This window comes from Carcharodon carcharias, chromosome 11 (genome assembly GCF_017639515.1).
Source record: "Carcharodon carcharias isolate sCarCar2 chromosome 11, sCarCar2.pri, whole genome shotgun sequence".
Classification (NCBI taxonomy): Eukaryota; Metazoa; Chordata; class Chondrichthyes; order Lamniformes; family Lamnidae; genus Carcharodon; species Carcharodon carcharias.
The window spans coordinates 67,026,619-67,039,550 of NC_054477.1; the positions used below are offsets into that span (position 1 = coordinate 67,026,619).

A 12,932-nucleotide genomic window follows, 5' to 3' on the forward strand; every position below is an offset into this window, starting at 1 on the left:
CCACTGATCTGTAGGGGGCTGTAATATTGTGTGGTGGGAAAATACAATGTTTACTGTGAAGGATGATTCCTCCCTGTATTAAATAATACAAAATTGTCAATGCATTCTTTTTAAACAGGTTTATGATTTTGTACAGCCAACATAGAGAAAATATTGTCATTTTAAATCAGCTACAGCATTAGGAGGATACTATAGTTGCTCCAGGGCCAGAGGCGCAGCAGATATGTGATTAGTGCTGGAAAGGCTGTAAGACACTAATAGCACAAACTCAGCATTTGGAACATTCTCAGCATTCACAACTTGTGGGATGCCCGAGATCTTTGCACCATGGCAAAATAGTTATCAACAGATCCATGTTGTTTCTCAGATTAACAATCAGGGCTTGCAGAAATGACTTATAAACATACAAGTAGAAAACTTAATGCTTTCAATGCTAGAAAATGTTATTTTTATTGGTCTATGTCATGCAGTAGTTATTCAATATCACTGGTGGCCTTTATTTATCACCTTGAGGGAGACCATAATTGTTCATCCACCAAAAATAAGGATTTTTAACTTCCTATTTTTCTTGGTAAAGAAAACATCATAGCTGAGATGGATATAATACTCTTTATTGTTACTTCAAAGTGATATGTGAATATTGGAGAGAATGGGTATAGATTCTAATAGATCTTTATGCATACATTCTGTTTCTTGTGAGCTGTATGATTATACATTTCCATAATGTTGCAGTTTTATGCTGTCATATTTCACTTATTAGTATAGCATTGACAGATTTGGAGTATCATGTAAGCACTACACTGCTTAATTACACCACTGTGGGATGGAATATTAAAACTCCATATTAATGCGCTAAACTGCATACTTAGGGTCAGATTCTTACGGTCCTACTTTTGATAAAATGGAGGCAGGGCCAAAAAAATGGCTGCCAAGTGGGGCAGTCAGAGGTTGCACCTCCATTCTTGTTCTCAGCCGTTTATTTGGGTGTGGGGCAGGGAGGCCTGGAACCAAGCCACTCCATTGCAAGGTGAAACTGACTGTATTGTGAGCTCATTGAAAGCATGTCCCAGTTAAGTTCTTTAATTTTCACATGGAGGTGGCCAGACTTTAGCAGCTCTTGGGTTTAATACCAGCTGCATGAGTCTGTGACCCATGGACTGGAGGCAGAAAGAGTTTAAAAGCTAAGTGAAATGGTTCCTTCCACCTTTACAGTTTATCATTAATTGGTGTAGCATGAGTTGTGCCTATGTTCCGTATGGTGAGTTACGGCCACCCCTTAAAAAATGTATTTGTCAGATTATCAAGTAAAAGAACAACATTGTAATTGTGGAAGAAGTCTTTAGATGAGTTAAAAAACAGTTCAGCTAATGGGTAAAAAGGAAAAGTACATTTAATACTATTGAAAGGGTAGCCTAGCATGATAACTAAGTGTAAATGTTCAATCTTTTCCCATTGCTTTTAAGTATTCAGTCTATTCACTTCTTAAAATGGAGTCAAATATCTGTTTGTTTACTTAGGGAGGTTTATTCACTCTTGGCTGTAATCCAACTGCCTAATCTTTTCACAAGTGCCTCACATTGATTGTCCAGCTGCTTTGAAGAGTCTGTTTGTTTACTCAGGGGGTTTTATGGGCTCTTGGCTGCAATCTAACTGCCTAATCCTTTCACAAGTGCCTCACATTGTTTGTACAGCTGCTTTGAAGAGTCTGTTTACTTCAAGAGTTTTATGGGCCATTCAACAACTTCCAACCGTAATAATAGGGTTTGTGAATTCTTTTCATCAAGTAAATATGAGTGAGGGTGCAGCCTGAGTTGAAGGGAATGAGGGTGAGGGATGAGGGGGGGGTGGTTGAGGGGAATTTAAAGTGGTCAGAAGGCTCAGCTGTATACAGCCAAGCCGCTGATTGCCTCAGAAGCACTGGGCTCGAGAATTTTTGAGAAATAACATGGGCTTTTTAACATGCCTCCTCTGGATCAGCTTGCCTGCACTCCTGAGTTAAGCCTGGACCCCCGGAAGTTCCTGCCTATCAACAAGCTTGAGACAAAGGTGAGATGGGAATGGCAAGGTTAGTCCTGTCTCCTAGTCCCTACCTCCAACAAGAAAATTCAGCCCTTGGTGTACAACATCTGCAGCCTCTGACTGCTGTTGAGGAATTCATTTTTATACCAATTCAGATAAGGTAAAACTACAGTCAGCCTGTTCCTTTTGATAAAAATATCACAGAATTATTAGGATGCAGAAGGAAGCCATTTGGCCCATCATGTCTGCACCAGCTATCCAAATGGCCATTTTGACTAATTGTTATTCTCCTGCCTTTTCCCGTAACCCTGCACATTGTTTCTATTCAAGTAATCATCTAACGCCCTCTTGACTGCCTCAAATGAACCTGCTTCCACCATACTTACAGGCAGTGCATTCCAGACCCGAACCACTCGCTGTGTGAAAAAGTTTTTTCTCACATCACATTTGTTTTTTTGCAAATCACTTTAAATCTACGTCCTCTCATTTTTGATCCTTTTACAAGTGGGATCACTTGCTCATTTCCTACTCTGTCCATGATTTTGAACACACCTATCAAATCTCCTCTTAGCCTTCTCCTCTCCAAGAAGAACAGTCCCAACTGGGCCCACTCTTGTAAACCTCTTCTTCACTCTCTCCAATGCGTTCACATCCTTCCTAAAGTATGGTGCCCAGAACTGTACACAATAATCCAGCTGAGGTCTAGTTAGTGTCTTATACAAGTTCAGCATAAACTCCTTGCTCTTGTACTCTATGTCCCTATTAATAAAGCCTAGAATACTGTATGCTTTATTAACTGCTCTCTCCACCTGTCCTGCCACCATTAATTACTTATGCACATATACACCCAGGTCCCTGTGCTCCTGCATTAATAAAATGGCATCGCAGTTGGCTGCTTTAATACTTTTTAAAAATATTAAAATAAAGCTGAACAGCAATGATGTGAGACTGTCCAGTGGAGGTATTTCACATGTGCTGGCATTAACATCCACCAACAGCTTTTTGCTGCATTTTTGCAACTGCCACCAAAGGGCTTAGTGTAAGAGCTATACAATTTCACTAATCCCTGTATAATTTATATTATAATGTACAATGTGATTATCATACGGAAGGTACAATTCATAATTAGCTGTTATAAAACAGCATTCTGCATTTAATAAATCATCCAGAAACATAAATTATTTCGAGGAAAACTAAAATTTGGGTTATGAAAACAGAAAATGCTGGAAAAACTCAGCAGGTCTGGCAGCATCTGTGGAGAGAGAAACAGGGTTAACACTTCAAGTCCGTATGACTCTTCTGCAGAGCTCAAGAGAAGTAGAAATATGATGGATTTTATCCTGCTAAGAGGGGGTGGAGCAAAATAGAAGATCAGAGATAGGTGGGAGCTAAGGAGAAAAGATGTCATGGACACAAGGCAAACGGAGTGTTAGAAACTAAAGGTGCTGATAGTGAAATAAAGGTAATGTAGCAAAATGTGTTAATAGCAAAACAAGAGTCGGTGCTCTGTGAAAGCACAGCACAGAAACAAGTGACAGATGGCCCGGTGGGGGGGGGCAGCATGGGTTGTGTTGGGGAAAAAGGAGAAAAAAGGATTTTTAAAAATAAATGAAAAGAAAAACATTAGGTTAAAAAACAGGTAAAAGATGCAGGAGCGAGTTCATGGTCTGAAGTTATTGATCTCATATTTAGCCCAGAAGGCTGTAAAATGCCTAATCAAAGAGGAGGTGCTGTTCCTCCAGTTTGCGTTAATTGGTTGAGTACATAAAACAGTATATTTTTTGGCAGAAAAAGCTTTTTTGCAGTTTAAATTAGGCTGAGGGGTGAAAATAAATTATAAAGGACAATGTTGGTGATCTCGTAGTTACAGAGTTTATGGCGGGGCCCAACTACGATGTCTTTGGTCTTCCGAATGTTTAATTGGAGAAAATTGAGGGTCTGCCAAGAATGGATGTCGCAATAACAGGCTTGACAACGCAGAGGCAGTGAAATGTTCAAGAGTTGTAGTGGAGAGGTAGAGCCTGTTGTCGTCAGCAGACAGAAGCTGACCCCATGCCTTCAGAAGATGTTGCCAAGGTGCAGCACGTAGATGAGGAAGACAAAGAGAAGGACAGATCTTGGGGACTCCAGAGCTAACAGAGCAGGGCAGGAAGGAAAGCCATTGGTGGAGATGCTCTGGCTTTGATTGGATATGTTTAATTGGATATGTTCAAATGGAACCAAGAAAGAACTAGACAAAGGAGGATGGCATGACCATGCCAAATGTTGCAGAGAGATCAAGAACAAGAAGAGATGTTGCACCATGGTTAGAGTCGCAAAGGATGTCACCTGTGAATTTGATTAGTTTCAGTACGTTGACAGGAATCAGAAACTGACTGGAAAGATTCTAACATGCAGTTGCAAGAAAATTTGGCATGGGTTTGCAAAATGACTTTCGATGACTTTGGAGAGGAATGGCATGTTGGAGTTGGGGTGGTCGTTTGAAAGGGGGAAAAGGCCAAGTATTAGAAGAAAAGAATGATGAAAGGGAGGGGGAAAGGAAAAGAAGTTGATTGGATAGAGCACGATGGGAGATAGTATAGAAATGCAGGGTTAAGGCGGGAGAGCTTTGTGGAAGTTCGCCTTGGTGAGCAAGGGGAAGAGCAACAGAACATACATATGAACATACAAACTGGGAGCAGGAGTAGGCCATTTGACCCCTCAATTCTGCTCCACTATATGATAAGATCATGGCTGTTCTGATGTGGCCTCAACTTTAATTTTCTACCAACCTTGTACCCTTTGACACCACTGTCAATCAAGAATCTATCTAACTCAGCCTTAAAAATATTGAATGACCCTGGCTCCACTGCTCTCTGGGGAAGAGATTTCCACAAATTAACAACCCTCAAAGGAAAAAAAAGTCCCCTCATCTCTGTCTTAAATAGGAGGCCCTTATTTCTAAACTGTACCCCCGAGTTCTAGCCTCTCCAGAAAACTCCTTCTCAACATCTATTCCCCTGGCCTCCCGACTCCCCAGAGCTTGTCCACCATCTACAAGGCACAAGTCAGGAGTATGATGGAATACTCCCCACTTGTCTAGATGGATGCAGCTCCAACAGCACTCAAAAAACTCAACATCATCAAGGACTTGGAAAAGTTCCTCAATGAAGTCCAATAAATTAGTTAAGTATGATTTCTGTTTCACAAAACCATGTTGACTCTGCCTGATTGCATTGAGGTTTTTCAATTGCCCTGCTATAACTTACTTAATAATAGATTCAACAATTTCCATATGACAGATGTTAAGCTAACTGGAATATAGTTTTCTGCTTTCAGTCTCCTTTCTTTCTTGAATAGGAGATTCGTATTCGCTATTTTCCAATCTGATGGGACCTTTCCAGAATCTGTAATTTGGAAAATTACAACCAATGCATCTACTATCTCTGCAGCCACTTCTTTTAAAATTCTAACATGAAGTCCATCAGGTCCTGGGAACTTTTCAGACATTCGTTCCGATAGATTCCTTTATACTCTTTCCTTGTTGATTATAATTGTTTTAAGTTCCTCCTTCTCTTTCACCTCTTGATTTACAAGTATTCCGTCTTAACTGGCAAGTGTTGGGTCTTCCCAGGATTCAGGATCCTGCGATGTGGAAATCCCAACTGCTGAGAGCTGCAGGCAAATCAGAAGCCAAAAGCCGTGGCTGCTGCCTATAATTCACACAGGAAGAGGTCTAGGATCCCAGAGGGTCCCAGGTCAAAGAGGCAAAGGTGAGGGCAAGATTGGGGCCACGGCAGGGGCTCAGGGGAGAGGGTGGGCAAGGAGATCAGAGGCAAGGACAGCGAGCTGATTTTCAGCGGCTACCCCGCTGTTCGAGGTCAAATCCTGCGATCAGGCAGTAAATGCCTTTGAAAGAGGGTCCCCTGCCCAGAAGGCCACAGGCAAACCCACTAAATTCCTGTGGACTCAGGGAGAATTGGTATCAACTGGCTCAATAATGAGCCTAATTTCCCCCATGGGCTTGTTCCTGCCTCCAACTTATTCGCTGGGGATTCTCTCGCTGCCAGGAGACTGGTATGTGGCCTCTCCTGCAGTGGCATGGTCGCCACGCTTTTCCATCATGGTGGGCTGCTTTAAATCCAGCCCTATATAAATGCAAATTTTTCTTCTTCTTCCTTATATGTGAACCATAATGGTGAGTGTGGGCAGGCCATTCAATCACAGGAGTCATTATAGCCTTGTCCAATCCATACATACATTTCAAGCAAAGGTTGTCTGGATATTGATCAGGAACAGGAATCATGGCCAAATTTTCCTTTTCTAACTGGAACATGAAGACCAATTATAGTGCTACTGCCAGCCTGTCTGAGATCAGCTAAAGCTAACTCAGCACAGATGCAGAATTAAATTTAGGACGGTGGTGGTTTGCATAGCTCAGCTCTTCCCTAACTTACTTAATCATCAGGAAGCATTTAAAGGGATGTGCTTACTTGTCAGCAATATAAATAAATTTGCTGTACTAAGATTTAACTGATTTTGAATGCCTTAGAACAATAATTAATTGAGCACTTTTAACATTTCAAGGTCAATCTAACCTTTTCATTCTGAATTGCAAAGTGGTGTTAAATAGGTTTTATTGGGCTGAATAGATCAGCCATCAAAATGAGGAAAAAAAATAAGTAAAAGGGAGGAAACTTAAAATTCACATAAAAGCACTTTATGCATTTCTGGGCCAAGTTACAGCTCTTAACCTTCACACAGAAATCATCAGATGTTTACAAACCTCAGGAAGAACATTAAAGAATTTTCTGGATATTAACATTCAAAATGGTCACTTGGTAGTCTAGAACTTGAATATTGAATAAGAAAAGAGAGATACGTTGCCAAAGTTTTCCATCTTGCTTTTCTCAGGACAAATGCAAGAACTCCAAATTTCCAACAATCACAAAAACTTAAGTTACAAGAGAAAAGGGTGCTAATTGGCTTGCAATTCAACTCTGATTGGCCAAGGCATTGACATGGAGAAAGCATCGAGGAACAATGGGCTCCCCAAGCTCCCAGCCTTTTTTGAATTACCTGGGAGCTTAGCGAACCTACAGTTCCCTGTTGCTTTCGCCATAGCAACACTTTGGCCAATCAGAGTCAACTTGCCAACTAATCAGCACCCCTTCCTCCTATAGTGTAAATGATTGCAATTGCCTCAAAGTTGGCATTCATGCATTTGGTTCTGATCAGTTCAAGATGAAAGATTTGGCAACATGTCTGTTTTCAGCAATATCCAACATTAAAAATGTACAAAAAATAAATTAAAAAGTCTTATTATGGAATCAGCAGAAAACAATTGATTCTCAACTATTAGGCAAAGTGTTGCTGAAAAGTGAGACACATCTAAGCTTTGCATCTTGCACTATTATCATGGTGATCTAGACATGCCACCATTGCATGAATCAATAGTCACTGAACTTATGAACTTGGCAACTTGCACAGTTGAGTTCAGTTTTAATGACACCATGTATGCCCAAATAGATTGTGTTGCCATGGGATCCTCTCTCGGCCCAGTCCTTGCAAACATCTTTGTCGGGTTCCTTGAAAAACGTGCCTTCGATGGAATGACATCTAACCTCCTGCCCTTCGCATATTTCTGATATGTGGATGTTACATTTGCTATATTTAAATCTGAAGCTGCCTGTAATAATTTATTTACATGTCTTATTGGGTTCCATCCTGCACTCAAATTCACCTTTGAAATGGAGCAGTCAAATGAACTCCCCTCCCATGATGTACTAGTTGAGAAATATGCCAGCGTGTTCTCTACCACAGTCTACCGCAAGGAACCTTCACTGGTCAATATGTGCGTTGGAATTCTTACAGTTCCACACGCAATAGGATTGATCTTCTCGGCAATCTTGTATATACGGCCTGAGCCATTTGCTCACCATGCAAGCTTGATGCTGAAATAGGGCGCTTCAAAGGCATCTTGCAGGATAATGGCTACTCTGATTAGATCATTTTGTGCTCTATATCATGCAAACTCATGAACAAGCCTAAGACCATCATTTGTGGCTCTGAAAAGTGCCCAGTTTGAGGGAATACATTTGGGGAAGGCTAACTAAGAAAGAGAATACACAATAGGTGCTAGGATAATGAGAAGCATAGAGGAACAGAGGGACCTTGGAGTGCATTTCCGCAGATCGCTGAAGGTGGCTGGACAGATAGATCATCAGCATCATTGTTTGATGACTCTCAATTCAAGGATGTTGTCTATTTAGGATCTCGAGTTTCTGTCATGAGTCTTTATTTGTCTGAAGAGGCCACTTCTCGACCCACAGATTTTTTGGGCACATGGGACGTGCCACAAGGTAGTGGGATCTGGAGTGTAGGACTTGCTTCCTTTTCTTTGCTTCTCTGCTACCACTCTACCTCATCAGTAAGGCTTCTGGACTCAAAGCATAAATGACAAGTTGTTGACATTTTAAGCAATTGATAGCAAGCTCCTCCCAGTCATTAGTGTCAAAGCTGGCGCATCTCAAGGAGAGCTTCAGAGTGTCTTTGAGAATTTTCTTTCTCCTTCTCTGGAACGCTGACCATTTCAGAGTTGACAAAACAGGACCTGGCGGTGAGATGCTTTTCGGTCATCCAGACACTGTCCATCCTCATTAATTTTTCAAAAGTTTTGCTTGAATGCTTGTGGAGCTGGCTTCAAGAAGGACACTAGCATTTGTTCAACAGTCCTCCCATTGAATTAGGAAGATGCATTGCTGAGATAATTTCTGTGTCGATGATAGAGAGTAAAGGTCTCACTGCAGTACAGGAGTGTGGTGACAACAATTGCTCTGTACACTAGGACTATTGTTGACTTGCAGAGGTCTTTGTTGCCAAACACTCACTGCCATAGTTTATAAAAGGCTGAGCTGATCTGTTCTTGAATCTCCTTGTCAACGGTGGTCTCTTAAGTGAGATGTCTGCCAAGGCATGGGAAGTGCACAACATACTCCAGAGCCTCTCCTCCAATATGTATGAGAGGAGAAATACTTGGCTGACCGGGTCTGGGCTGCTATTTCGTTTTGGCAACATTCAAGGACAGGCAAAGTCATTTGTGTGCAGAATTGAAGAGATTGGGAGTGGCTTCCAAATCTGATGCAGAGTGGACAACAGCACCACAGTCATCCACTAACTATAGCTCATGTATATCAATTTTGATCAATTTAGTTTTGGCATGGAGGCAACTGAGGTTAATGAGTTTTCCATCTAGGCAGTAATTATTACTCACACCAGAGAACAGTTGATTTTTGATGAGGTGAATAGCCACTATCAGATAGATTGTAAATAGCATGGGGGGCCATCACACAGCCTTGCTTGACACCAGTCTGGATTTTCAAGCCAAGTGTTTCAGATCTCCCATTAAAGACAGTTGCAGCCATATCATCATGAAGCATTGGAGGATTTTGATGAAGTTTCTGGACATCCAAATCTTTGATGCACAATCCACAGAGCCTCGTGATTTACTGAGTCAAGTGCTTTGGTCAAGTTGATGAATGCAATGAAGAGTTCCTGGTGACATTCTTAACATTTTTGTTGGATTTGTCTTGCAACAAAGACCATGTCAGAGGTTCCTCTGGAAGATCTAAAGTCACACAGTGTCTCTGGGAGCATTTCCCCAGCCATAGGGAATAGGCAATTCAAGAGAATGCGTGTCATGATTTTCCTTGCTCTGGACAAGAAGGAAATACTTTGATCGTTTCCACAGCATAATTTATCCCTTCTTGAAGATGGTTACAACTGTTGCATTCCTGAAGTCGGGGGGGGGGGGGGGTTGGTGGTGGTGGTGGTGGTGGCAGGGGGCGGGGGGGGGCGGGGGGGGGGGGGGGGGGTGTTGGAGTGGAGGGGCGGATTTATTTTTCCTCCCAATTCTGTAGGATGAGTGCATGGAGTCTTGATGTGACTTCAGCTGGAATACCATCAGGGCCACAGGCTTTGTTGTTTTTCATGTTTGATTGCTTGTTGCAGCTCTCCCATCAATGTTGGTTCACCCATGGATTCTATCTCAGAGTATTGAGGGATAGCCTGGAGTGTATCAGCTGCCACTGTGGATTCATGTTTGAGGGGTTGTTGAAAATATTCTTTTCTGCATTGATGGATGGCATTCTCAGCCTTTAGAGTAGACACACTACCCTGTGAGCCATGGGAATTTTGTCCATTTGAACCTGGTCTATAGATGGCTCTGATGGCTTCAAAAAAGCTTCATATGTCATGATGGTCAGCATATTGTTGGACCTCTTGGGCATTCTCTTCCCATCACTTGTCCTTTATCTTCTGGGTTTGTCTTTGGGTGAGAGCCTCGAGCTTTGGAATGCTGACTTCTTGACTTGCAAACTTGGGTTGTTCTGCCAGGCATTGATGGCTGATCGTTTTTGTTCCGGGAGGGGGTCACATATTTGAGCATTATTTTAATTGAGCCAGTTCTGGTGACAACGATGGTCAGACCCAATGGTCTGGACACAGGAGTCTAGAAAGCTGACTTTATTTGATCCCACTGTTCTGAAATTGAGTTGAGTGTGAAGATTTTTCAGATTGGTTGTGAGCTACACTTGGAATTGCTCTCTTTGGTCGGCCTGCTTTAGGGCTGAGAGATTGGTCAGTCACAGATGTTGCTTGCACAAAGCCACCTCTCTCCCAACACAGATGTCTAATGACCTTCAAGCACCTGTCGCTTGTGTGCAGATCCTTGACTATGGGCCCTCAGGTTCACAGCCCCTGTTCCAATCACCCACCCTCTACCATCACAGGATTTGGCAAATGGACCCTGGCAGAAGTCTGCATGTGACTTTGTTTAACATGGGGACCTTGCGGCATTGTCATTGTCCACACGATCTTGATTGGTTAGTGATCAGATTTTGGTGGTGTGCCAAACCATGGTGACCAGGACCACCTTTCCACTGCAGCCTTCTTCTGCCTTGGCAGCCCGTGAGACACATAGTCTTCCTTCACCTGCTCTGTTGTTGAGGACGTTTTGGACTGCATTTTGTCTGACACCTCCCCCTGACCTTGCCACCATGGGTGACCCTACCAGGAGCAAGGCACTCCTGATGGCATTACTCAAGGGATCCTCGGAGCGAATAAGCCTCTCCACCATCTCAAGGTGGCAGTCCACGGAGGGAGGTAGATAAGGCAGTCAACTGACAAAGGGAATACTTGCCTTTATTAGCTAAGCACAGATTTAAGTGCGGTAGGTCATGCTGGAACTGCATAAAACATGTTAGGCCATAGTACTACATGCAGTACTGGTCACTGCACTATAGGAAAGATATGATTAGAGAGACTAAAGAGAGCAGAAAGGAGATTTACAAGGATGTCACCTAGACTGGAGAATTTTAGTTCTGAAGATTGGATTAGCTAGGGTTGCTTTCTTTGGCACAGAGGAGGCTGAGGGGCAAAGTTGAAGTACATAAAATGAGGAGGATTCTTTACAATGAACAGGAAGGCCCTATTCCCCTTGGTTGATGGGTCCATGCCAGGGTCATGGTTTTACAGTAAGAGACAGGAAGTTTAGAGGGGATTCAAGGGGAATTTCTTTTACTCAGTGGGTGGCGGGGATCTAGTGCACACTGAAAGTGTGCGAGACAGAAACCCTCGTATAATTTAAAAAGTAATTGAATATGTTCTTAAAGTGCTGTAACCTACAAGGTTACTGACCAAGACTTGGATAGTGGGATGGATGTCTACTTGTAGGCTATTGCTGACAAGATGGGCTGAATGGCCTCCTTTTGTATTGTGGATTTCTATGGCAGCAACTAGTCAGGAGTCAAAGAGGTCTAAATTATAAATAGTTTTTTTCTGTTTGCAACATGTTTTTAAGATTCAAGATTATCTCTGGAAGGTATTACACAAGTGCAATCTGATTTTTCAGTAAATAATTTTAAAATGTACCTTTAAGAGTGCCACTGCTCCAGCCCTCTCTTGGTCAATCCAAGATGGAATTGACTGCCGTATGGATTTTTGATTATCCTAAAAGCAGGAAGTGTCAAGTGTCAAAACAAGCATATACTGGAAATCTGTTCTTGGTTATATATACAAAAATCAAAAACAAATGAATAATCACAAAAACTTACAGCATGGAAAGAACCATTTGACCCTGCAAGTCTGTGCTGGCTCTTTGAAAAAAAGAGTTATGACTTTTTGTCCTTTACCTTGTAATTTCCTTATTCTCAAGTACTGTCTAATTCCTTTTTAAAATTATTTATGGAATCAGCTTTCCCGGTTTTTTTTTTAAAGCCAAGCTTTCCAGATCCAACAAACTTGAGTGAAAAATATTTCTCCTCGTCTCCCCTTTGTACATCATTTGCCAATGATTTTAAATCTATGACATCTGATTATTGACTCACTCACCAGTGAGAATACCTTTTCTCTACACTACCAAGATCTCCCATTAACTTGGAAATCTCGAAAAGCCACCTCTTAAACTTATATGTTCCAAGGAAACAGTCCTAATATTTTCAATCTTTTCTCATAACTGAAGTCATTCATCCCTGGTAACAGACTGGTAAGCCTCCTCTGTACCCTTTCCAAGGCCTTTACATTGTTCCTGAAGTGTGATATCCAGAATTGTCCAAAATACTCCAGATGAGGCCTAAGCAGTTATTTGTAAAGTTCTGGCATGATCTCTTTGTTTTTATAGTCTAAGCCTCTATTTATAAATCCAAATAACCAAAATGCCTTTTAAACAACCATATCAGTTTATCCTGCCACCTTTAAGGATTTGTGCAAAGTCTCTGCTCATCTATCCTTTTAAGATAGTGTCACTTATAATAAAATGTCCTTTTTAAAACATTTTAAAAACAGCCCCCTGAAACAATCTGGGGTCTCATGTTGCTGCTGAAGAAATGGGGAGGCAAGAGACAGGGTTGGGGTGAGAACCAGTTTGCCAGGTTGTC

At 41.8% G+C, this 12,932-nt stretch overlaps 1 protein-coding gene across 1 annotated transcript in view; it reads right to left on the reverse strand.

Moving 5' to 3' along the window:
• LOC121284081 (cytoplasmic dynein 2 heavy chain 1) overlaps nucleotides 1-12,932 on the reverse strand; it is a 770,821-nt gene that overhangs the window by 292,519 nt on the left and 465,370 nt on the right. The window contains exon 74 of the mRNA XM_041199129.1: nucleotides 11,929-12,006. Coding sequence (XP_041055063.1) covers nucleotides 11,929-12,006 — 78 coding nt within the window. The remainder of the gene's footprint in view (nucleotides 1-11,928; nucleotides 12,007-12,932) is intronic.